At 42.6% G+C, this 26,211-nt stretch overlaps 2 protein-coding genes across 3 annotated transcripts in view; one reads left to right on the forward strand and one right to left on the reverse strand.

The window, feature by feature from the left end:
- Window positions 1-26,211, reverse strand: part of CFAP54 (cilia and flagella associated protein 54) — a 272,916-nt gene that overhangs the window by 132,448 nt on the left and 114,257 nt on the right. The window contains exons 31-34 of the mRNA XM_061582731.1: window positions 22,772-22,898; window positions 21,606-21,708; window positions 16,425-16,540; window positions 4,675-4,905 (exon numbers count right to left, since the gene is read on the reverse strand). Of these exons, the coding sequence (XP_061438715.1) occupies window positions 4,675-4,905; window positions 16,425-16,540; window positions 21,606-21,708; window positions 22,772-22,898 (577 nt within the window). The remainder of the gene's footprint in view (window positions 1-4,674; window positions 4,906-16,424; window positions 16,541-21,605; window positions 21,709-22,771; window positions 22,899-26,211) is intronic.
- Window positions 1-26,211, forward strand: part of LOC133390598 (uncharacterized) — a 42,722-nt gene that overhangs the window by 11,686 nt on the left and 4,825 nt on the right. For both annotated transcript variants that reach the window (XM_061639522.1, XM_061639523.1), the window contains one exon: window positions 5,575-5,663. The gene's annotated coding sequence lies outside the window, so the exon portion shown is untranslated. The remainder of the gene's footprint in view (window positions 1-5,574; window positions 5,664-26,211) is intronic.

Here is a 26,211-nt window from a genome sequence, read left to right on the forward strand (position 1 = left end):
GCTCCACTCAACTTCCATGCAGTTAAGCTCAACCATTGCAGATCGGGGTGCCAAAGTGGCCCCTGTAGCAGCAAATCTGGGCAAAGAGGCAGAGATCATGGGGGCCCGACAGATAGGTTGATAGCTCTGAGAACCATGGCCTCCTTGGCCAATCTGGTGCTACTAGAATGAAATTGACCCTCTGCATCCTTACCTTTTTCATCACCCGAACAAACAACAGAAAAGGAGGGAAGAGGTGTGGTCCCTTTGGCCAAGGGGAGTTTATGGCATCTACACCCTCTGCTCTCATTGAAGGGTACAGAGTATAACACCTCTTCAGTTGGTGATTGACATCTGCAGCAAAAAAGGTCCACATCTATCCTTCCAAACCTCTTGCGGATCTGTTTGAACACATCTTTGTGCAGCTGCCACTCTCCCAGCAACCCTTTCTGTCTGCTTAACCAGTCCGCTTGAACATTGTCTACTCCCTTTATATATTTTGCTGTCAACGATTATAGAGTGTGCTCTGCCCAGGAAATCAGTTGTGATGCATCCAGATGAAGCACCAGTGACTTTGTCCCTCCTTGATGATTTAAGAACCCTTTCACAGTTGTTGTCTGTCCTCAGCAGCACATGCTTGAGATGGAATAAGGGCACAACATGCTGCAGCACCAATCATGCTGCCTGAAGTTCCAGTAAGTGGATGCTTTGCTTTGATTCCTGAGGAGTCCAAAATCCCTGCAGTATTTGACCTCTGCAGTGAGCTCCCCACCCCTGGAGACTTGCATCTGATGTCACAGTGTCTCGTGGTGGGTCCTTTAAAGGTTGCAATCCTTTGTCCACCATGAAGATCAGTCCTCAGCCACAAAGTCAGCCATTGTAGAGGCCAAACATGAAATTTGGCCCATAGTATAACTTGGAGAACTGCTAGTATGATGTGAATGTCCTGATAAGCTGACTGAGCTGTCTGCAAACAAATCAGAATGTTGTCTAAATATGGGTAAAGATGCAACCCGTCGACGGAGATGAGCAACAAGGGTCACCATTATTTTTGTGAAGACCCTTGGTGCCTCGGTTAGATCTATGGAAGCTAAGAAGTCTCAATACTGAAGTGCTTCTTTTATGGACACAAATGTTTCCATGCGAACCTTCCTGTGTCTTATAAATCTGTTGAAGAATTTTAGACCAATCACCGGCCTGCAATCATTCCCTTTTTTCAGCACGATACCGAGAACAGAATAAACAGCACAAAATTTTTGGTTATGCTGAACTGGTTCTATGGCTGCTCTGTGCAACAGGTGTTCTATTGCCTCTTGTAGTAGCCTGTGCTTCTATGGATTCCCCGAGATAGGTGATGGAATAAATCTGTTTGGAGGCGTAGCCTGAAACTTTATCTGATACTCGTACAGCACAGCCTTTTTCTTTTTTAATTAATTGATTTTTTTTATTCTTTTATTTTTTTATTTTTTACCCTGGGTTCTGATGTTGTCAGCTGCCAAAATTGTGCAAATCTCAGTAGACAGCCTGCCACTGGTATCAGCAATAAGTCAGAACTGTCTTTGTTGCCTTCCACGTCTGTGGGTGGCTGAACCTGTATTTCACGCTGCTGATTGCTGTTGGTTATGCAACTGGAATCATGGATGACCCCAAGCTTGTCTGATAACACAGAAACCTCACCCCCTTCCTCCAAATCTAGATGGATGGAAGGACTGGTATGGTTGAAAGAGGCAAAAAAAGACACCAGTCATCTTGTCTTTACTTGTCACTGGCATTGCCTTCTTCTTTTCTTTGGTTTCAACTAATACTGCGCTCAGCACAGCCTCACCAAACAACTTCTTGCCTGCATATGGTTCTGTAGCCAACACCATACAGGGAGAAACATCTGTTTCCCAATGACGAAGTCACCAAATGCGCCTAGCTACCACTTCAGCAGCCATGGCCCTGGCTGCGAACTGAGTCGCATTCATTGTCACATCAGCAATGAAAACCTCTGTTCTTGACACCTTCAGAACTGTTTTCATAAGTCTTTCTGGCTCCTGATCTGGATTTTCCAAAACTTCATCTAACCACAATAATGCAGCCCTTGAAAACACAGATGCTGCAATAAATGCTGTCACTTCATGGACCTTTTTAAATGCCATGTCTAACTTTCATTCTGTAAGATCCTTCAATCATGCATCCCCATCTCTTGAAAGGAAATTTCTAGAAACTAAAGCAGAAATCGGGGAATCAATGGCTAGAGTTCTCAGCTGCTCCATAAACTCTGGCTCTAATAAGTATAGTTTCTTAGCATATGTCAGTGATTTGGTAGACTGAACCGGTAAGTCACATTCAGATTTCACTATTTTTCTGAGCAGTGATGGTACCTTAATCACCTTCCTTATCATTCGGGAAGAACAGATGAGGTAGAAGGTGCCTGTTCTGTAACTGCATCATTCAAACCTAAAGCCGCCATAGCCTTGCATAGCAGAGGCATGAAACAACCTATTGGAGAGCTGCTCCTCTGATTGTGAACCATCACTCCATTCATCAGTTTCCTCTTCCAGATCAACCACTGAATCATCGTGCATAAACTGTTGCCTAGCAGAAATTTGATCTGTCAGGTCTGTAAGCTATCATACCCTGCGCTCTATCCTTGGCAACATCATGTGGATCTGGTGAGCCATTTGCACTTTCCCTTTGCAGTTCCTGTTGCTCAACCTCAGGCATACCTGTCTGACCCATCTGAGCACCGCATATTGTGTTGCAAGTGACAGTCTCCATTTGCACGACTGTGCTGTTGTGACTACAGGAACCTCCTGTTGCTCAACCTCAAGCATATCTGCCTGACTCATCTGAGCCCTGCACTGCCGCATATTGTGTTGCAAGTGACTGTCTCCTGTTGCAAGACTGCGCTGTTGTGACAGTACAGGAACCTCCTGTTGCTCAACCTCAGGCATACCTGCCTGACTCATCTGAGCCCTGCACTGCCGCATATTGTGTTGCAAGTGACTGCCTCCTCCTGCACGATTGCACTGTTGTGACTGTACAGGAACCACTTGAAAAGACTGGGGAAAAGCAGCTAGTTCTGCTGAAATATTACCCATGAGAGCTCTTCTAATGTAATTTAATTCTGCAGCTCCTAACTGAAGACTCCACCTGCTGAAGGTCCTGATTTTAACTAGAGGTGGAAGCAGAGCCCATCTTAAGTGACTGTGCAGAATTCATATAATGCTGCTTATGCTTATTTGCCTTAAGCAAAACTCTTTGCTGCTGTTAATAACTTTGCCCAGAGGCAGCATTATTACTCAAAGGCACCATGGCCCCACTGCTCTGTGGAGCTGCAGGGTGCTGAATATTGAATTCCTCATCATCTTCCTCAGAATATGAACAAAAAAGGACTGAAGGGTCTGGAACCCTCTCTATCTCTGAAAGCATTTCATCATTTACTGCACTCCACTGCTGGGTTTGCTCTCCTACATACAGTGCCTTTCTGCCCTGTAACGACATTGGCAAGGGAGCATCATCATTATAATCGGTTTCCCCAGCAGCAACCCTTTCTGATTGCTCTGCTTCAGAGTTCACAGCATGTTTAGTTTTAGACATGTTTGCGCCCTGATTGCTCTGCTACCACATTGCTTACAGGGTTTGCTGTATCTTTAACTGCTTTCACATTTTCCCGCCCTGATTGCTCTGATACCTCATCGCTTACAGGGTAAACAGCAGCATGCTGTTGATTAACGGCCGCTCCCTGTGCTCCTGCCGCTTGCTTAGAGAGCTCTGAGGAGACCTTACTTCACTCCTTAGGCATTTCGCCTTCAGCAGAAGCTTATCTAGTGTCTTTTGTGGTCCCCTTGTATTTGTTTTATTTTAATGAAGCACAGTGAATCGCTTATTACAACACAGAATCAACCCCGTAAATTTATAAAAGGGGGGAGGGGAAGCAACCGTTGAATTCATTAAGTGAGGGGGAAATCACCCAGGAAATTCATTAACTGAGGGGGAAATCATCAAAGAAGTGCATTAATTGGGAAGAAAATCACAGAGGAAATTCATTAACTGACATGAATCATTAGGCTAATTAATCTCAGGAGCTCAAAGGTATACTAGCGAGGTATGCTGAATGGACTAACAAACACTTAACTGCCATTGAGGCACTTGCTGCAAATTCGTTAGGAAACTACATACAAACACCCATACAGATTCAGAGACAAGTCAACTGAACATTAACTACTAATAAATAATTTAAACAGACAAATTAATTATATAACTCAGCCAGACTGAAGATCAAGGCGAAAATCAATACTGCTCAAGCAAGGCAAGAAAACAAACTAGCACTCCGTGGGAGGGGCCACAGTAATGGTCTGTTTGGAGTGTTAACTCTTTCCAGCCTCAAGCACTAGCAAGGAAGACAATACCCACTTGGGGGTGTCCTGGTGCCCACTGGAGAAAGGAGATACTACCACAAAGTATCAATAGGAAATAACTCTACTAATGGGTGAACAGCTTGAATTTCTTCTGTAAGTCATAGTAACAAACACATGAAAAACACCACAAGAGAGTTTAGAGTTCAGTCTTCTGAAATGTGTGTCTTCCAGTAAAATATACTAGTTGTTTTGTGGGAAATAAAGAATGAAGAACAAAGCAGGACATGTATGAAGGAGGTGAAAGAGGCTGATAAGGCAGTGGTAGATTATTGCATTCATCAAATTTTACCTGTTCAGATTTTGTAGAGAATTAATGTCAATATTATACAACTCTTCTATCCGTTTTTTAAACAAATTGAAGTGGACAATTGCCAGGTACAGATTCAGCTGAGATCGCCATGGCATTTCTTCAGTGTACACCCGACGGAACCTCCTTCGTTTTATGTAGACATTAGAACGTAAATTCAGCTTTTGTATCAGCACTTGAAAAGCTATTTTTCGTGATTCTTCTTTTTCTCTCCTAAATAAAAAACAGAGTAACAGCAATTTTTATTAGAAGGAAAAAGTGCTACTCAAATATAATTAATTTCAATGAAGTAGCTGTAAGACGGAAAAACTGTAAAAACAGCCATATATTCTCCTTGTTCGCTTGTAATGCTAAGCCAAACCAAGGCTTAGCATGAATGAGCAAACATGCAGACTCCTGAAGACGTTATGGCCACTTTGCTCTTTCTACAGCTGCTCTACTGCTATTCTGCTGCTGTGCTGAATTAAGCCATGGTTTGGCTTAGTGTGTTGAAGAACATCTTCTTAGACTGTGTATGTGCCTTGCAAGAGGAAATGGAGATGTTGCCATAGTAACTGAAGATAATGCAAGTTGAATGCAAGGTCGAGCTGCATCCTGTAATGTGAGTTGAATGGAAGGTCAAAATATATCCTGTTTTTGTCTGGAAATTAGGCAAATGGCAGATGGAAAAGTGCTGACTGTGGGGAATGACTGGATTGCTGAGGGCCTGACCATATAGGGATATATGCGTACTTACCCAAGGCTATGTAAAGAATCTATATAAGACTCGTACAAGCTATGTAAACGTGGAATTCACTGAGGCGACTTCCAAAGCGGCTGTTGTTTAAATAAAACTTCATCCTACTTGAAGATAATTTGGTCAGTCTGATTTTTCTTTAACAGATGGCGATGAGGATGGGATCCCAATGCTCATGGCTCCTTCCCGGGCATAGTTCCTGAATTCGAGCACCACCCCAGCACACACACATAAGGTAAGAGATCCTTGTTTAAAATCTCATTTGGGCGGTTTGCTCTTATTCAGTGAGCGGTTCGAGGAGGTGGCCACAGCAAGCCAGGATCCCTTGTTTGAAATCCAGCAGTTTTGAACCTTTTGTATGTAACTGTTTCAAAAGCAATTGCATTCAACACAACATCTGGAGTCATTTAAATCTCCAGATAACATCTGCCCGTAGATAAGGAGACTTTTGGGCACACCCGGGTGGGGGACGATGTTCTGCCTCCAAGTGGCTTGGAAAACCCTGGGTTCGGTTATTGTTTCCTGCTCCTATTGTTACCTTTGATAGGTTTATCACCCCAAAGAACCTTCAAGGACTGTTTTGAAGGGTTGGCCCAGTGCAAATTCTGAACCCATCTGCAGCTGCCCCCAACTTGCTGCTAGGTCTTTAGGCTGTTGACCAGTGGTGTTTCAATTGCAAGGGTGAATGGCAAAAGAATAGTATCTGGTGACTGAACAACAGAACCTTGTCTGTTTTGGGAATTCATGATAAACTGAACTGAAATCCAGGGCACCCTTCATGAATCTCGCAAACCCTTTTGTGTCTGTGTTTAAACTGATATCCAGAGAAATGGGGGGTTCACAAAGCAAGATCCCACCCAATAGCCTGGCTAAATATACGTTTAAGAATTATGGGCTGAAATCCTGTAGGTATCTGGGGAAATGGTACTGGTACACCTGGGATAATCCCACCTTACAATTTCCTCAGATAGGAACATTTGATCTTTGATAAACTGACTCATCTGCGACACAATATAGAGGATCAGCATCCTGGCCAGATGGATGTGTGGTATCTTTGGGATGGTGAAGCTGAAAAATGACATTAAAAGTCTTTGATTGCTAGTCACCAAAATACCATCTAAACTGAAGGCTAAGCTTTCAACTTGTAAGGAAAAATTGGACTCAATAGTGAAATTGGCACCTCCACCAAATTATCAGAGTACTCTATATCCTTCCCTACTGTGTGCACTACTACTGCCACTGAGAGAAGACTTGCTGGACCTCTGGAGCCCAATGGAGATCCCACATGCCTCATCATTTTTCACCCCTCAAAAGATGCCCACCCCCACAGCCTCAACAATGCCCTCCCTGCTGGATTCAGGTTGCTGGTATAATACTCTCCAGGAAGGAGCAGTCCAGGATTGTTTGAACAACCGACTTCTGATGCCAAAACAGAGGGAAGAAGGGTGGACAACAGTAGGGTGAGCAGAGAAAGGAGAGGGGGTTGATCAAGGCAACTGGGCTTATATTCGGAATATGAAAAATGGGAGACAAGAGTGATTAGATTTATCTGCGGCACCAAATGACCAACTATTTCCCCTTCGGGAATTCTCAAACCCCTTCAGATGTTCCCCATTGGTTGTGCATGTTCCCTGGTCTCCTACAGACCTACACCATTGGTCCATGCAATTTCCAAAATTATGGGAAGCTCCAGATAAATTTGTAGAAAAAAATGGAAACTCTTTTTGATTCTTATAATTTGTCATGGGCTGACACAAACCAGTTGTGAGTTTTAATTTCCAAAAAACTTTTAAAGCACATCCTACTAGAAGCTGGATGGTCAACTGCTCCTCCTACTAAAAGTAAATGGGATGCTTCAGCAGCCCAAACTCACATCCTAAAGGCAATCAAAAAGATTTGTCCTCGCAAAGCAGATTGGACTAAAATCAATGTCTACAAACAGAACATTTGGCGGATAATTTAGAAAGGTTGAGGAAAAGTATTGACCAGCCTTGCGGATTAATGGACCGGACCACAGGTGACGCTGCCCTGATCTCTGCTTTTGTTAATGGTCTTCAGTCAAAATCGGGGGAGAAACTGAAGAATTCATTAATTAGCTGGGAAACTAAACCACTGATGGAAGTCCAAGGGGCTGTCACCTACTTTTTCAATCAAATGACCCAAAATCAGAAAAAATTGGAAAAAGAATTAATGGCCCTCTGAATTTCAAACTTGACCTCCCAAGATAAAGTTAGAGGTAGAAGGGGCTCTGGAGGAGAGGGTGGGGAAGAGGGATGCCTCTGCCTCCCCAACAATCCCAGGGGCCCAACAACAACACCACGTGTTATTACTGTAAGAGGAAGAGGCATTGGAAGTCCCTATGCCCATGGAGGCCACAACTGGGGGGGATCAACTGCTTTCACCCAAACCCCGCCGCAGAGTTTTCAGCCTCCTGGACATCAGCAACAGCTGCAATAGGTAAGGCAATGGGCCCTTACTGATCTCATGTAAAACGCTTTGACTGCTCTGTCTCTGCCTGTAGACAAGCTGGTCTCTATGTTTCTATTTCTGTCAATGGCACCAAAATTTATTTATTTATTTATTTTCATTTCTAAACCACCCATAGCTAATAGCTCTCTGGGCGGTGTACAAAACAAGATTAAAATACAATATTAGAATAAAATCAGTAACAAAAAGCAACAAAATTAAACTAAAACATTAAACATAAAAACATTGAACATTAAAATGCCTGGGAGTATAGCCAGGTCTTAACCTGGCGCCTAAAAGAAAGAACCGTAGGCGCCAGGCGTATCTCCTCCGGTAAGCTGTTCCACAGTTCGGGGGCCACCACAGAAAAGGCCCTAGATCTAGTAACAATCCTCCGGGCATCCTGGTGAGTTGGTACCCGGAGGAGGGCCTTAGATACTGAACGAAGTGAACGGGTAGGTTCATAGCGGGAGAGGCGTTCCACAAGGTATTGCGGTCCCACACCGTGTAAGGCTTTATAGGTCAAAACCAGCACCTTGAATCTGGCTCGGAAACAAATAGGTAGCCAGTGCAAGCAAGCCAGGACAGGTGTTATATGCGCGGACCGATTGGTCCTCGTCAACAACCTGGCTGCCGCATTTTGCACTAGCTGAAGTTTCCAAACAGTCTTCAAGGGCAGCCCAACGTAGAGCGCATTACAGTAATCCAGTCTAGAAGTTACCAGAGCATGAACAACCGGGGCGAGATCATCACTGTCCAGATAGGGGCATAGTTGGGCTACAAAGCGAAGATGGTAGAACGCATTCCGTGCCACCGAGGCCACTTGAGCCTCAAGCGACAAGGAAGGGTCAAAAAGGACCCCCAAACTACGAACCTGTTCCTTCAAGGGGAGTGTAACCCCATCGAGAACAGGAGAAACATCCACCATCTGGGCAGGGAAAGAGCTCACTAACAGTGTCTCAGTCTTGTCTGGATTGAGTTTCAGTTTATTAGCTCTCATCCGGTCCGTTATCGCGGTCAGGCAACGGTTCAGCACATCAACAGCCTCACCTGAAGAAGGTGAAAAGGAGAAGTAGAGCTGCGTGTCATCAGCGTACTGATGGCAACGCACTCCAAAACTCCTGATGACCGCACCCAGAGGCTGCATGTAGATGTTAAAGAGCATAGGGGACAAAACCGACCCCTGAGGGACTCCACAATGGAGAGTCCAGGGTGTCGAGCAATGTTCCCCAAGCACTACCTTCTGGCGACGATCCGCTAAGTAGGAGCGGAGCCACTGCCAAGCAGTGCCCCCAACTCCCAACTCCGCGAGCCTCCCCAGAAGGATACCATGGTCGATGGTATCAAACGCCACTGAGAGATCAAGGAGAATCAACAGAGTCACACTCCCCCTGTCCCTCTCCCAACAAAGGTCATCATATAGGGCGACCAAGGCTGTTTCAGTGCCAAAACCGGACCTAAAACCGGATTGAAACGGATCCAGATAATCGGTTTCATCCAAGAGCACCTGGAGCTGGCCAGCGACCACCCGCTCCAAAACCTTGCCCAAAAAAGGGACATTCGCCACCGTCTATAGTTGTTCAACACATCTGGGTCCAAAGAAGTTTTCTTTAAAAGAGGTCTTACTACTGCCTCCTTGAGACTACCAGGGACTACGCCCTCTCTCAAGGAGGCATTTATTACCTCCTTGGCCCAGCCGGTGGTTACAGCCCTGCCAGTCTTCACCAGCCAAGATGGGCAGGGGTCCAGAGCAGACGTGGTCGCCCCCACCATTCCAAGCACCTTGTCCACTTCCTCGAGCTGCACCAACTGAAATTCATCCAATAATAAAGGACAAGGCCGCGCTCTGGACACTTCAATGGATTCATCTGTCATAACATCAGAGTCTAAGTCCCGACGGATGCATACAATCTTGTCCTGGAAGTGCTCTGCAAATTCGTTGCAGCGGGCTTCCGATGTTTCCTTAGTATCATGAAATGCCTCATAGATACCGGGGCAACCCTGGTCCACTCTTCAAGCTGAACTCTTTCCTAATGCTCCTTTAAGTGTTACTACCATTGGTGCTGTGGGCACTGATGGATCTCCCTCATTTTTTAATCCAACCTTTGACTGTTTCAATTGGACCTCTCATTGAGGAACACGCTTTCCTCCTGAGCCCTTGTTCTCTGGTTAATCTGTTAGGCAGAGAACTTCTCTGCAAATTGGGTTATCAACTTACCTGTACTGGGGATGGTATTTACCAGGATATACCCGAGAAGAACATTAAACCATGCCTTTTGGCACTCACACAGGACACTGATGCTGACCCTTCCTTGTTGCAACAGGAATGGTTGGCTAAGGTGGATCCCAGAGTCTGGGCCACTAATAGCAATGAGCTAGGCCAGCTACCCGATGTAGCCCCTGTTCAGATTTGGGTACCAACAGATAGACCACCACCCTGTGTTCCTCAATACCCACTGTCTAAGGAAACAGTAGTGGGAATCAGACCCATACTGAAATCACTCCTTGAACAACGAGTAATTAAACAAACCAGGTCCATCTGTAACACTCTTATATTACCCGTAAAGAAGCCTGGCAAACTAACACCTGAAGTAAAACCTGTGTACCATTTTGTGCAATATCTATGTCTTATTAACCAATTTGTGATGCCTAGTGCTGCCATGGTACCAAATCCAGCCACTATTCTGACTTCTATACCTGCTACTGCCTCTCATTTCACCGTTAAAGATCTCTGTTCAGCCTTTTTCTCTATCCCCATCCACCCTGATTCTCAGAATCTTTTTGCTTTCACTTTTGAAAGACCCCAGTACTGTTGGGCCAGACTGCCTCAACGGTTCATTGAAAGTCCTACTATCTTCTCTACATTTCTGAAATCTGGCTTGGACACTATTTCTTTACCTAAAAATTCCATGCTGATCCAATATATGGATGATCTTCTGATCTAACTCGTATGCTTGCTGCCAGACTGACTCTATTTTTCAATTTAATGTGTTGGCCCAAAAAGGGCATAAGGCTTCCAAAACCAAACTGCAATTCTGTCAGACATCAGTATAATACCTTGGTCATGTCATTTCACATGGAATCAGAGAATTCTGATGAACGCATTCAGGCAGTTCTCTCTATTCCAAAGCCTAAAACTAAACAGCAAATGCACCGACTCCTTGGCGCCATGAGATACTGCCACCAATGGATACTGGGCTACAGTGCAATTGTCAAACCATTGGAAGACATGACCCGTGATACTCAATCTGGCCCTCTTCAGTGGTCTATGGAAACCTCACACTCCTTTGAGCAATTAAAACATGCTTTAGCATCTTCTCCAGCTTTGGGTCTATCTGACTATGAAAAACCCTTTATTGTTTTCTGTCATGAACAAGTGGGATGTTCTTTAGGTGTGTTGGCCCAAAAACATGGAGGAAATTATAGACCCATTGCTTATTCCATTTCATTGGACAGTGTGCCATTCAGGTTCCCTCCACATCTCCAAGTTATAGCTGCAGCTGCTGAGCTCACTGAGAAAACTGCAAATTTGGTGTTGGGCCACCCCTTCACTGTTGTTGCCCTCATGCAGCTTTCACTCTCCTGCAGCAAGGGAAAATGCAACATCTGTCTGCTCAGCATCTGACACAATATGAGCAAGTTCTATTAGCACAAGACAATATCACCTTGACCTGGTGTAATATTCTAAACCCTGCATCCCCTTTCCCCACACCTGAGGATGGAGAACCTCATGATTGTATTGCCCTCACCAATCTCCTCTCCACCTTGTGGTGTGATCTGACTGACTCTCTTTTGCAAAATGCTGATCTCTTTTTCTTTGTTGATGGTTGTCTGTTCAATGACCATGGCAAAAGATTAGCTGGCTATGCTGTCTGTTCTCCCTCTGCTACTGTTGAAGATTTCCAGCTTAGCAATGTGCATTCCACACAGGTTGTGGAACTTATTGCCCTCACTACAGCTTGTATTCTTGCCTCCTCCCAATCTGTTAATATCTGCACTGACTCTCGATATGCCTTCGGGGTTTGCCATAACTTTGGGCAGTTGGGGAAACACTATGGGTTTATTACATCTTCTGCAATCAGCCATGCACCCTACATTAATGCGCTTTTAGAAGCTATCCTTTTACCTTCTTCTATCACTGTTGTTAAATTCAGAGGCCATTCCGGTGGCCTTGATGAGATCAGTAAAGGAAATGTGTGTGCGGATGCTGCCGCCCGCCACGATGCACTCCACGGGCCCCTAGTTCCAGAATCCTTTTCAGTGCTTTCTATGGTAGCCATCTGTTCCTTCAAACAGCCATTCTCTGCTAAGTTGAGTCTCCTCCAAATGCTGCACCCCATTCCGAAAATAAACCTTGGCTTAGGAAAGGCTGTACCTTACATCCTGATTCACTCTGGCACCATGCTGATGGGTGCCTCGTGTTTCTTAAACAATTGTTACTCCCACTTGTCCATGAGGTCTATTCATGGTCCCACATGGCCAAAGGTGGGGATGATGAAACAAACTGGAAAATACTGGTTTGCACCCAGATTGTCTATGACAACCAGTATAGTAACTGAACAATGCAAACTCTGCATGTGCCATAATATTTGAAAACCTCTGAAAGCATTACAAGGGGTCCATGCAGCCCCCTGGGGACCTTTCATGTCCCTTCAGATGGACTTTATTGAATTAACTTCATGTGCCAGCATGAAGTATGTCTTAGTAATTGTATGCATGTTTAGTGGATGGACAGAAGCATACCCATGCCAAAGGGCTGATGCCACCACAGTAGTCAAATGCCTCTTGAAGGATTTTGTGCCCAGATTTGGCATACCAATTCATTTGGTCAGTGACAGGGGCATTAATTTTACTGCATCCATCATGCAAACTCTGTGTCGAGCTTTGCAAATCCAAAAACACGTGCATATTAATTATCTTCCCCAAAGTTCTGGGGCTGTTGAACACCATAACCAGGACATAAAAAAGCAGACTTGCCAAACTTTGTGAAGAAACTGGGCTAAAATGGCCAAACGCTCTACCGTTAGTCCTCATGCATATGAGAAATGCTCCCAAAGGGTCACATTGACTTACCCCTCATGAAATAATCTTCGGCAGGGCTATGCATTTGCCTCCCGACCCCCTCCCCGGGAAAATACAGTCTTCACAATTGATATTTGAAGACCAGGACATTCTTAGATAAACAAAGACTCTGACCAAAGATGTTAAGCATTTGTATCCACAGGCTGAAGCAATGCTACCACATCCACCAGAGGCACTGCCCCTAACCAGGGGACTGGGTCTACGTCAAAGTGTTCAAGAGGAAACACTCCCTGGAACCCAGGTGGAGTAGCCCATTTTGCATTCTCCTCACCAGCAATACTACTATAAAGGTATGAGGCTTTCCTCATTGGGTACATGTTACTCAGTGCAAATGAGCTGCAGAGCCACCTGATTCTGACACTGAAGAAGTAAGCCCAGAGGAAGTGGACCTTGAACTGGCAGAAGCTGGTTTGCTGACCGCAGAACAAGGGACAATGGATGCCTTGGAGGAGGGGCTACAGAAAGGCCTATCATGTGCTGACCTGTACAATCCAGGATTCCCAGAGGGCAAGGATGAAGTCCCTTCGGACCCCATCCTAAAGGCAGAGGACGAGGAGCTCAACCACCAGACAAACTGCCTCATTTCTCCAAGTCAGAAAAGGTATAATCTCGGGGCTCGAAAGCCCAACCTCCTGAGTTCTAACAGCCCAATACCAGTACAGAGGTACAGATTGGCAGACTAAGAGGAGGAGGGCCATAATGCCTGATTTAAGTTCTGTTGTAAGCCTAGTGCCAACAGGCCATCTGCATAAATGCCCTGCTGTTACCCATTTGACAGGCTACTTCAGAGAACTCTGATGAACTGCACCCAGAATGGGACAAATTTATATTTTGCTTAGCCATTCGCTGCATGATTCTGCTTGCCTTGCTTATCACCCTTGCTATGCTCATATATTGGTACCTACATCTAACAGCTTGAAGAAGAGAGTGAAGCCTAGGACAACATAATCTTGAAGAACTGCCTGAAAAGGCAAGCCAAATAATATTGAACCATGTATACTTTCCTTGTCATGCATCTTGTTATGGAGCCCATTAGTTTCCCTTCTTGGACCCCCAACTGGGACAACAATCTCCTAATTAAAATCCATGAGAACCTAGCTGCCCAGCTAAATCTATCTAACTGCTGGATATGTCAACAGCAGCACTATGACCATGGGTCGTTACTCGACTGGTGGGCAGTTCCTGCCCCAAACATAACTTGGTATTCTGAAAATACCACCATAATGGCTACCAAATTGATCTCTTATGCCTTAACTAACAGTCAAAATTGGCATGTAGACAGGGAAATTTTTAGTGTGGATTGGGGATGGCCAGTCTGTTTACATAAAAAGACCACCTTTGGCCTGTGTTTCCAAGCATGAAATAGGACTGAATGGGTGGGTGACATTCCAGAAGCACAATGTGGGCATGTGCTCAAACTCAATATCTCTGATGGCACATACTCCAAAGATGGTAACATAGATGTGGATGAGTTTATAGATGAAGTAGGCAAAATATCATGAGTAATACTAAGCATAGAACTTGTGGGCCTTCAGAATAATACCTTGAATGTCATAACTTCTATAGTGGACAAGTGCTAACTGTAAATACCTCTGGTTATTGGGGTGATTCTCATTCGGGTTGCAGTAAGTCCACTCATAATACCCATAAAAACACTATCCTGTCTGCTGTTTTAGTTGGTTGGACGTGCAGCCACCTGCCCATATGGAACAGTTCCCAAATATACAAATTGAACTGGACCGCTGAAAATGTATTTTGCAATCAAAAATTAGTCACTGATTACACTGAACACTTCCAGAAATATGGCTTAACATCCCATTTTGACTTAAGACACACCTTTTGGCTACCCTCCATCCCCATTCCAGGGCTGTTTTTCATCTGTGGGGACAGTGCTTATAAAACCCTACCTGCAGGATGGCAAGGAACATGATCTGTGGGGTACAGATTCCCCACACTCCAGGTAATACATAATCTTACAGAATATGAGACACAAAATTTGGAGATTCTGAGAAGGGTTAGAAGTAATGAAACTATCTTGGATACTGAGAATAACTAATGGAGAAAAATTGTAAGGGTACCAATTCCTGGGGTACGGGTAAGAGAATTGGAAAAAGCCTTCAAAACTTTATCAGCCACCATAGAAGAGATAGAAAATAGAACCATGGACACCCTTCTTGCCTTGCAAAAAGAAATCACCTCACTCTCTCAAGTCATAGTACAAAATCGGATGGCTCTGGACTATCTGACAATACAGTAAGGTGGAGTCTATGCCCTAGTAAACACTTCTTGCTGCACCTATTTTAATCAGAATAGAAGTGTAGAAACAAATATAGTGCAAATAAAAAGCGAAGTTCAGCAACTCCACCAGATAGCACAGGATCCCACATTAGGGATTGATTGGTAGAATGACTGGATTGCTGATGGCCTAACCATATAGGGTATATGCATACGTAACTAAGACTATGTAAAGAATCTATATAAGGCTCTACACACTATGTAAAGGTAGAATACACTACAGTGACTTCCCCAGCAGCTGTTGTTTCAATAAAGCTTTATCACTACTTGAAGATAATTTGGTCAGTCTGATTTTTCTTTAACAGCATCATCCAAACCCAGGCTCTTGGTTTAGCTCTCCTAGCAGGAGTGCAGGGGGGTGCGGACCTCCGGTGCGCGCCCTCCCAGGTGCATGGATGGTGGTGGCTGGTGTTGTGCGTGCACACGCACACACTCACCATGCGCTCCAGGCTGCTGGTGGAAGGCCCCTCCCAGCTTCACCGCCAGCGAGCGGGCACCTGCTGTCGGTCTCGCCCGCCCGCCTCCAAGGAGGAGTTGGCTGTGCCAACCCGGAGCACTTCTCGGCTCCTTTGCCGGCCAACGGATTGGGGCGGGGCGGCTCTGGGTGTCACCCCCCTCAGGGTGTCACCCGGGTGCGGTCCGCACCCTCCGCACCCCGGTAGTGACGCCCCTGTAGCTCTCTCCAGGCAAACCACAAGCTGTTGGTTTATAGCTTGTGGTTTGTCTGGGTAGCTAAATCATGAGCCTGGTATAGACAACATGCGAAGGCTCAGCACAGCAGCAGAATGACTGGAAGGGAAAAAAAGCAATCACAATCTCCTCTCCAGAAACCAAGAAATAAATGATAAGGTAGGTAGGTAGGTGGATGGTGACAGGGACTTGACACTCTTAAACCTTCAATCATGGTGTGACAGGGTCCAATTTTGATTTCTTGCATAAATTTCAATTGTTTCCTGATTTAGGAGGGAAGCTTTAACTTAATATGAGCCAGTCCAATTCAAGCATGGAAGAGGTCAGCAATGGTAGTCAATATTAAAGAAAAACCTTTTCAAATGTCATTTTCTAATCTCTTTAATGAAATATGCCACAGATCTAGAAATAATAGACATAACTGAAATTCAGTTTAAATGAGCACATAACATAGCTGAATTACCTTTGTAGATCAGATGTTCTGCCCACGCCCTGATATTTAGTGGAATGTCTAGTTTGTTCTTTTTTCTTAGAAATCTTTGGTTTTGATATTTTCTTGAGTGTTGGTGATGCTGACATCTGAATGAAAATAATATTTGCCACATAACAGTAATTAAAATTCTTCAAATCTATCATTTCACTGTATGACAGGCATAAACCTCTATATTTGTACCTAATGTATGCTTCAACCACAGTAGACAGCAGACCAGAACAAAGCAAATTATTCTAAACTAAAATTTTGTTATGGAGAAAATATTTGCTTATTTACCTAATCAGGTTTCAAGAAGGGATGAAAAACTACCCCCAAAAGCTACTTTCAAACTTCTGAAATTATTCACTTTGAATCTTTCTCAAGAGGCTTGAGACAGGAGGATTCAACTTATGTGTGTACAAGAGTGCATGTATACACATACACGCACACACTGAACATAGTGTGTGTGTGTCTGTGTGTGTTTTTACTCTGTCAAGTTTACTTTGTGGAGACACTAATCTCAAGTCATAAAGCAGTATCACCGGCCTTAACTGCAGTTCTTGAATAATTTGTAAAAGTTATTCCTTCATCCCTGCTTTAGAGCAACAGAGACCACTTTCTAACAAAAACAAAGTAGAAATGAACAAAAGAATATGATAGTGAGCAAGGGAAATGAAATTTACATGTTTGCCAGGCAGTGATATTATCATGTGATTGAGTTTAAAGTCTTGCAATCAGATGCAGTAAAACAAGTTTCAAGCTCTCTTTTCAAATAAACATATTCTTACATTCTTGCTCTTGTTATTCAAAGCAGTTCTCCCTCTAGTCTTGAGATGGTTTGGTCCTTGCTAGCACATGTTAACTAGGTTCTAATTGGATTATTAAGTTCAAAGGCATCTTGGAACATACCTAGAGTCACATTACCCTGCAAGGTGGAAGGAGACCAGGGCTGCATACACATTATACATTTAAAGCACATACATACACAAGAATCCTAGGGAGTGTATGTAACCCCAACACAGATACAATTCCACAGCACCTTTAACAAACTAGTTTCCAAAATTCTTGTGGGGGGAGGGGAATGTGCTTTAGATGTATGGTGTATACACAGCCTGGAATTTGCCCATCCTGTCTTTATCGAAGGGATTGCATGCAAAGACCGCTGAGGGAACAGATTGGATTTCAGTGAAATAAAAGTTTTTTGTTTTGTCTTCAAAGTTCCACTTGGCTCCCAGCAATAATGATCAATAAGGTCAGGCACTTGTAATGGCCCAAATGCTATGGGGTTATGAGCAGAGACATTTCTAATGTGCAAATGAAACTGGGTGACGGACAGGGGGAAGTATTTTCAACAGCCAAGATGAGAGGTGGGGTGGTTTCCAGCTGGAAGGTTAGATCTATCATTTTTGTCTGCATTCTATCGCTGTGATTAGAGGTGAGTTAAGAGAATTGTGTATCAAGGCCTGGGACGGGGGGAGGAGGGTAGTGGGGCTGCCATTCCTATGATGGTACGTAAAGGTAGATATGGAGGTGGGTGAAGATATACGGGGGGGGAAGAGAACTAGTTACATCAAATTCCTTGCCCCATCTGCTGCACCCACTGTATCTCAGAATCTGAGGGTTCCAGTCAACCGATCCCCTGGTCTGGTGCTGCTGCTCCTGAATGACAGGTCTGTCAAGAATAAAACATCTATTGCCCATGATTTGATCACAGGTGAGAGGGACAACTTAGCTGTATAGCTGAGACCTCAGCAGATGGGCTGGGTGGCCCTCTCCTAACCCATATGTGTCTCCCAGTCTAGGTCAGAGGGTCAGGGCAGAGAGGTCTCTATCATCCATAAAAATACCATCTTTCTTGCCAGGAAACGATTCTACATCGTATCAGGGTTCAAGGGATTGTTTGTGGTGTTGGACCAGAGACGGAACAGGGATGTTGTTAGTGTACCGCTGCACTACAACATCCTTCATCAAGCTGACACGAGGCAGTCTCGGATGTGGTGTTGGAGAACCCCTTCATAGTAGTGTTGGGGGACTTTAATATGCATGCTGAGGCTACTGCAAATAGGCCAGCTCAGAACATCATGGCCTTTATGGCAACCATAGAGCTGTCTCAGTATATCACTGGACAAACACATGTAACCAGACATATTCTTGATCTGGTCTTTGCCGCTGAGGAGACTGCTAATACTCCGCTGATTGGGGGTGTCATCGGTAAAAGCTGTCCCTCTTTCCTGTGAATGCACAGGGTCGAGGGTTCTTGCTTTCTCCCTTCATCTGTACCTACTCAGAGTCTTTGTATGTTGAATGTTTGTTCACCTAAGCTCACAGGTTTCCAACAGCAGTCCTCTAACAGTAGGTGGATAATAGACAGACCCCACTCAACAATGCTTGAGTCTTGGGAGGTACCAGAAAGTTTCTAATTGGGAGTCAGACTTATCCCTGTTAAATTTCATTCTGTTGTTTTCAGCCCAATGCTCCAGCCTATCAAGGTCCCTCTGAATTTTGTTCCAGGGTATTCCTGAAATAGGGTATTAGCTGTCCCTCCCAATTTTGTATCATCTGCAAATTTCATAAGCATTCCCTGCATCTCCTCATCCAAGTCATTAATAAAAATGTTGAAGAGCACTGGGCCCAGAACCAAGCTGTGCGGCACCCCACTTGTTACCTCCTCCACTTTGGGAAGGAACAATTGATAAGCACTCTTGAGTACAATTAATGTAGCCAGCTGTGGATCCATCTGACAGTTGTTCCATTCAGCCCATGTTTACCTAGCTTGCTAATCAGAATATCATGGGGCACTTTGTCAAAAGCTTTGCTGAACTGAAGATATATTATGTCCACACCATTCCACAGTCTACCAGGGAAATTACCTGATCAAAAAAATGAAATAAGCTTAGCCTGGCAGGATTTGTTCTTGATTGTATAGCATCAAATAGCCTCCCATTTCATTAATCAGCTCAAGTATTTTTCTCTAGAATAAGTGTGTCAGGACATGTTCAAACTATGTGAATGTTGTTATGTGCCTTCAAGTCGATTACGACTTATGGCAACCCTATCAATCAGCAACCTCCAAAAGCATCTGTCGTGAACCACCCTGTTCAGATCGTGTAAGTTCAGGTCAGTAGCTTCCTTTATGGAATCAATCCATCTCTCGGTTGGCCTTCCTCCTTTTCTACTCCCTTCTGTTTTTCCCAGCATTATTGTCTTTTCTAGTGAATCATGTCTTCTCATGATGTGTCCAAAGTAGGATAACCTCAGTTTCATCATTTTAGCTTCTAGTGATATAGTCCTGGTTTAATTTGTTCTAACACCCAATTATTTGTCTTTTTCGCAGTCCATGGTATGCACAAAGCTCTCCTCCAAAACCATATTTCAAATGAGTTGATTTTTCTCTTACCCGCTTTTTTCACTGTCCAACTTTCACATCCATACATAGAGATCGGGAATACCATGGTCTGAATGATCCTGACTTCAGTGTTCAGCGATACATCTTGGCATTTGAGGACCTTTTCTAGATCTCTCATAGCTGCCCTCCCCAGTCCTAGCCTTCTTCTGATTTCTTGACTATTGTCTCCATTTTGGTTAATGATTGTGCCAAGGTGTTGATAATCCTTGACAAGTTCAATGTCCTCATTGTCATTACTTTAGTCTTCTTGACATTGAGCTGTAGTCCTGCTTTTGTGCTTTCCTCTTTTACTTTCATCAGCATTTGTTTCAAATCATTACTGGTTTCTGCTAATAGTATGGTATTGTCTGCACAACTTAAATTATTGATATTTCTTCCTCCAATTCTCACACCTCCATCTTGATCCAAACCCGCTTTCTGTATATGTTCTACATATAGATTAAACTGATAGGATGTCAAAACACACTCCTGTCTCACACCCTTCCTGATTGGGAACCAATCAGTTTCTCCATATTCTGGCCTTACAGTAGCCTCTTGTCGAGAGTATAGGTTGCGCATCAGGATAATCGGATGCTGTGGCACCCCCATTTCTTTTAAAGAATTCCATAGTTTTTCATTAACTACACAATCAAAGGCTTTGCAGTAATCTATAAAGCACAGAGTTATTTTCTTCTGAAATTTCTTGGTCCTTTCCATTAACCAACATATGTTGGCAATATGGTCTCTGGTACCTCTTCCCTTTCTAAAACAAGCTTGGACATCTGGCATTTCTTGCTCCAAAAATGGTAAGAGCCTTTGTTGTAGAATCTTGAGCATTACTTTACTTGCATGGGATATTAAAGCAACAGTTCGATAATTACTGTATTCCATAGGATCCCCTTTCTTTGGAATTGGGATGTATATTTAATGCTTCCAGTCTGTGGGCCATTGGTTTATTTTCCATATTTGTTGACAACGTTTTAACAAAATTTGGACAGATTCAGTCTCAGTAGCTTGTAGCACCTCTATTGGTATGCCATCTGTTCCTGGTGATTTGTTTCTTCCAAGTATTTTAAGAGCAGCTTTCACCTCACATTCTAAAATTTCCAGTTCTTCATCATACAGTTCCTCCATGAATGAATCTGTCATCTTTGCATCTCTTTTATAGAGTTCTTCAGTGTATTGCTTGCATCTTCCTTTTATTTCAACTCGGTCAGTCAGTGTGTTTACCTGTTGATTATTCAACATCCCTACCTTTCGTTTAAATATCCCTTTAATTTCTCTAATCTTTTGGAATAGGGCTCTTGTTCTACGGGCTCTATAATGCCAAAATACAATTTAAATAACATCCCAGAGGAATATAAAGATCAAATAAGGAACAGATTTGAGGCTTTAAACTTAGTTGACAGAGAACCAGAAGAACTATGGAGTAGAGTCAGAGACATTATCAGGAAAGAATGCAATAAGGCAATACCTCTATTTTTTAAAAAAGAAAGTCCTCAATGGATGACTGAAGAAACTCTTAAAAGAGTTAAAGAGAGAAGTAAAGCAAAAGCAAAAGGAGATAAAAACACAGTTAGAACCCTAAATGCAACAATACAGCGACTAGTACGTAGGGACAAAGAGAACTATTACAATGGTTATTGTATAGAAATAGAAGAGGACAACAAAATATGTGAATATATATATAAAAACCATAGACATCAGTGCGTTCCTCTTGACATAATCTATGATTAATGCATTTTAATCATATCAGCAGATTGCTGAGTTAATAATATACAACTTACCTTACGAACATCCTGTGTTGCAGACTTCCTTGCATCTGCAGATGTACGACCTTTTCTCCTTTTTTTGGCAGTTCGCTTGATACCCAGAAGGAATCTATTCCGTCTGGCAAACAAAAAAAGTAAAAATTACTGTGAAGAGACACTGGCTAGGGTGTGCACTGGCTAAGGTGTGCAATGGAGGGTGCAGCTGGAAGAGAGAGAGGATCAACACATAACTGAAAGCAAATGACTTTGAAGGCAAAAGGTCAAAGGATGCTGTAGCATACCAAACCAATGAACCAACCTTGAAGGGGGAAGTGATTGCAAGGAAAGTGGGAAATGTACTGATAAAAGTGAAGTCAATCCAATAAACAGAGGACAGAATTGTGAAGGGCTCTCTAACCAGAAAGGGGCAGACAAACCATAATACTTGGTAAGTATGGGTGCCCTATGATGAATAGACTCCTGGACTTTTCCCTGGAGGAATAAAGAATTTTCCAGAATCCCTCAGTAACTTATAGAGGGCTTGGGAGCTCTGAGGATATTTTCAGCTTAAACAAAACTCTTATACTGAAGGGAAAGCAGTGAATAATCTCACAACTGGGCTCCTTCTGGGAGGAAGGGTGGGATATAAATGTAATAAATAAAAATAAAAAGTAAGAGTGTTTCAGAAAGTAACATCAATTTTCAACATTCAACCTCTGCAACCATTTTACCATTACCTTCCAAAGCATCCTTACAGTTTATAGCCTATTTCCCAACCCATGTGGGCACCACTGTGTTGTTCAACTTCAATAAGAACTATGAATGTTCTGCATTTCAAAGCATTAGTCCATGGACCTAACACATCCATATTCTAAGCTGATTTCATGGTTGAAAGGATGCAGGGGGCACAGGATGCAAGAAGAACAAGCCTGCCAGAGTCTGACTCTACATCATTTGGAGCTGTTGGTTAAATGGTAGACTTATTAAATCAATTGTCACAATGCTAATTACAAACTATAGCAAAAAGATGCCTGAGCAACAGCACAAATATATACACATGTTTCAGCTATTAATGGAAGAAGTCCAATTTCACTACATGTATGGTTTTTGCAGTTACATACCCCACATGACTTATGGAAGATTTTCAGTGAAATATTTAAAGATAAAACTTCAGTTATTTGCTCCCAAATATTTATATTTACTTTTTAAGATAGTCTTGTACTTCATCAGTCCATTCTAATATTCGGATTAATTTCTCTTCATTTAGTGCTTTGTACACAAGCTTAACAAAATATTCAAGGAAGTGAGGACTCTTCTTGAATTTCAGCACTGTGTATATATAAAATAATCATAGTTATTCCATATCTTATATTTAGCATTGCTTCAGCTTTTTACTATTACTTTTAATAGAGAATTCCAAACACACACTCAGTTGTATCACATTAGAAAGAGCTGTCTCACAAAACAATTTTAAAAAAAACTGAGGGCTACACTCTACACAAAAACATTTTAAGTCTTAACAGGACATTGATAATAACAAAACCATGGCTTTTGTAAAAGTGAACAAAATATTGGTTACTTAGTGTTAACATTCTTTCTGGGGGGGTGCAAGACATCCAGTAAATAGTGAGATAACACCATCACTATCCAAAACGCATACCACAAACAAACTGAGGGAAAATGCAAACTCTGAGGGGAACGTAGCCCAGAAAGTGCAGAGCCCTGATAAAAGAGCCAGAAATACAGAATCACTTTTTCTACCAAGCACTACACTCTTAAGACTTCAACACACACACACTAAAAACAGAATAAAATAGGCCAAAAAAGCACCAGCAAAATCAGGTACACTTCAAGCAAGGTAAGAAAAATGAACAGCCATTCCAAGGGAGGGGCAACTCAGAGGTTCTATTGGAGTGATGATGTTTTTCCTGCCTTCAAGCGATTGGACGATGATAATCTTGTCATTGATGATAACGGTGGTCTCGTGCTCACTCGAGAATTAGTAACTTAGAACAACAATAAGAATGGAGTATATTTTTTAATACTTAATAGTTTTTAATGGGAAGCAGAGAGAGTACGGATGGGATCAGACATGCTTTGGTGAGCTCTTCATTCCAGCTGCATTCTAAGCCCTGTTTCATACTGCTAAACAACTTTTATCAACCCCCTTTAAATTACAATGGCTGACTGCAGACTCTAAGACCCTCACAAACTCATTATGTAAGACTTTTGTAAGACTTACGTAATTTGACTTTTTACCTCCTAAATTGTTTCTGTTGCAAATTGCTGCCTTTGCTAGTCAAGCAGGAAAATTTGTGGCTTAAGACACAGCAAAAGCCCAGTAAACTTCCCATTTAAGATTTAGGAAGAGTAAACAACGTGATTATAAAGAACTTGCCAGCAATAGTAGAGAGAACAGACAGAGAGCAGTCATCACCAGTGGTAAAGATTACCAGCGTAACCAGGGAAAAAGAAAGATGTCCTTTTCCTTGTGAGCATGGAGGAGGAAAGTTTCTTAGAATGCCAAGAATGAAGATGAGGTCTGTTTCATGGAACTGAGAAATAGTTTTAAGATTACAGATCTTATTGTTACAGCCAAAAAAGATGTTTCTGGCTTTTTTTTGTTACAAGTCCATACTGAGATAGTTTTAATTAGTTTCTTTAATGAAAGAACCACCAACATTTAATCTCGTGTGCGTGCGTGCGCACATGCATGGGTGCTCTGTGAAGTTCCAAATTTAGTGAGTGATACTTTTTGGTCTGTTTACTTAATGTAAGAATTACTTAATGTAAGAATGTAAGGATCTATTTTTTATATTTGTTTCATTTGAATGTTGTTAAATTGTTTCAAAGGTGTTTTTTAAACAGATTTTAATTTTTAAATTGTTTTTATTTATTCTTTTCTTTTTAGATTTTCTCCTTTTAATTCCTTGCCACTTTCCTGCTCATTCAAATATTCTGTTACACTCTTACTTTATTTTATTCCTTTTTTATTGGAGGCCTCATCACTTTATTATTATTTGATCCTCGCATCTGATTCCTTTAAGGATCCAAGGAGCAAATCACCTCTTCCAGTTCCAGCTGAAATTTGTTAATGTATATGAAGCAGCAAGACTTCTGGCAGAACTCTCAATTGCTCAGGCACCTCAGAAAAGCTCTATGCTGATTTAGCAAAAAGAAAGATATTAGAAAGAAAAATTGTGTATACAAGGAAGAAGTATAAGGAGTCGGGGCTTTCTCCTAAATGCCTTCAAGATTCTGCTAAAACCAGTAACTGCTCAGGCTAAAATAACACACTTTTTTCCCCAAGACAGAGGCTCTGATAATAAAACCACCACATCGGCTAAAGAGCCCTGAAGCAAGTGAACAAAGACCAAATCAACTTTGGACACTTTATTCAGGACTGCAAAACAGTACCAATGTTTGGATAATTCTGGGCATGGGATAGATCTATCACAACAGGGCAGGACTTACCCCCTCTCCACTCTTGGGGAGAGTATAAAAGAAGCAAATTTATCCCCCCCATTTTTATGACTTAAAGGAACAGCCTACTTTGCTGACTGATGCAGAATTCTTACAGTTCTCGCAGTTGGCTTCAAAGTGCTCTCCTGATTCATTATGGTTTGATATTATGTGGGCACAAAATATGCTATTTGCAAATTCGCTTCAAATTATCCTGAGAGACATTGCAGATATTAAGCAACAAATTGTAGAACTTAAACAATTTTATGCACATCCTGTAGGACTGGTTAATGAAACCCCTGTACATCTGATCCAGGCTCATCTCTCTGCTACGGTAGTGAAGGGTGATGATAAGCAGAGCTTGGAAAAGTTACTTTTTTGAACTACAACTCCCATCAGCCCCAGTCAGCATGGCTACTGGATTGGGCTGATGGGAGTTGTAGTTCAAAAAAGTAACTTTTCCAAGCTCTGGATGATAGTAAAAGTTGCAATTTACATAGACCTACAGAAACCAGGAATGAGATTTGTATTAACTTTGCTACCCAAACTGAGCTCCCAGATGTCCCGCCCAGAACTACTGAACAAGGGAACGATAGATCTAAGGGGACCACTGAACTAAGGGTAGAAAAGGATACTGATATTCCCAGGTGTGGAGGGGGGAAAGGGGGGAGGCTCAAAAGTGTTAGGGGGGAAATCAGTCTCAAATTAGACAAGGAGTGACCAAAAAAATCAATCAAAAGAAAAAAGAATAAAATTTTCCATAGCAGTAAATTTAATTTTAAGAGACTGTTTAATTTGCTTGAAAATCAAGAAAATGAAAAAAAAGTACAATAAAAAAAATTAAACAATCTCAAAATATCCAAGGAAAGGGGGTCAGTTTTTGGTGCCTCCTCTCACTACCCCCCCCCGTGGTAGAGGACTCTAACCCTCAGGCTGCAATTAGTGATCTCCTGTCACTTGAGCCAGTTCATCTAAAATTACCAGCTGAAGCCCCGCTCCTCTCTAAGAGCCCAGTTATAAATAGGACTTCCCCCAAAGTTAATTTATCTCTTTCAACAACCTCAACAATTGTACTCTTAAGACTCCAGCTAGTGTTCTGTAACTTCCCTAAGCCAAGTGATGAGTTAACACAGAGCAGAAAAAAACTCCATTTTATACAGATTCTTTATGATATAGGAGT

Source organism: Rhineura floridana, chromosome 8, assembly GCF_030035675.1.
Source record: "Rhineura floridana isolate rRhiFlo1 chromosome 8, rRhiFlo1.hap2, whole genome shotgun sequence".
Lineage (NCBI taxonomy): Eukaryota > Metazoa > Chordata > Lepidosauria > Squamata > Rhineuridae > Rhineura > Rhineura floridana.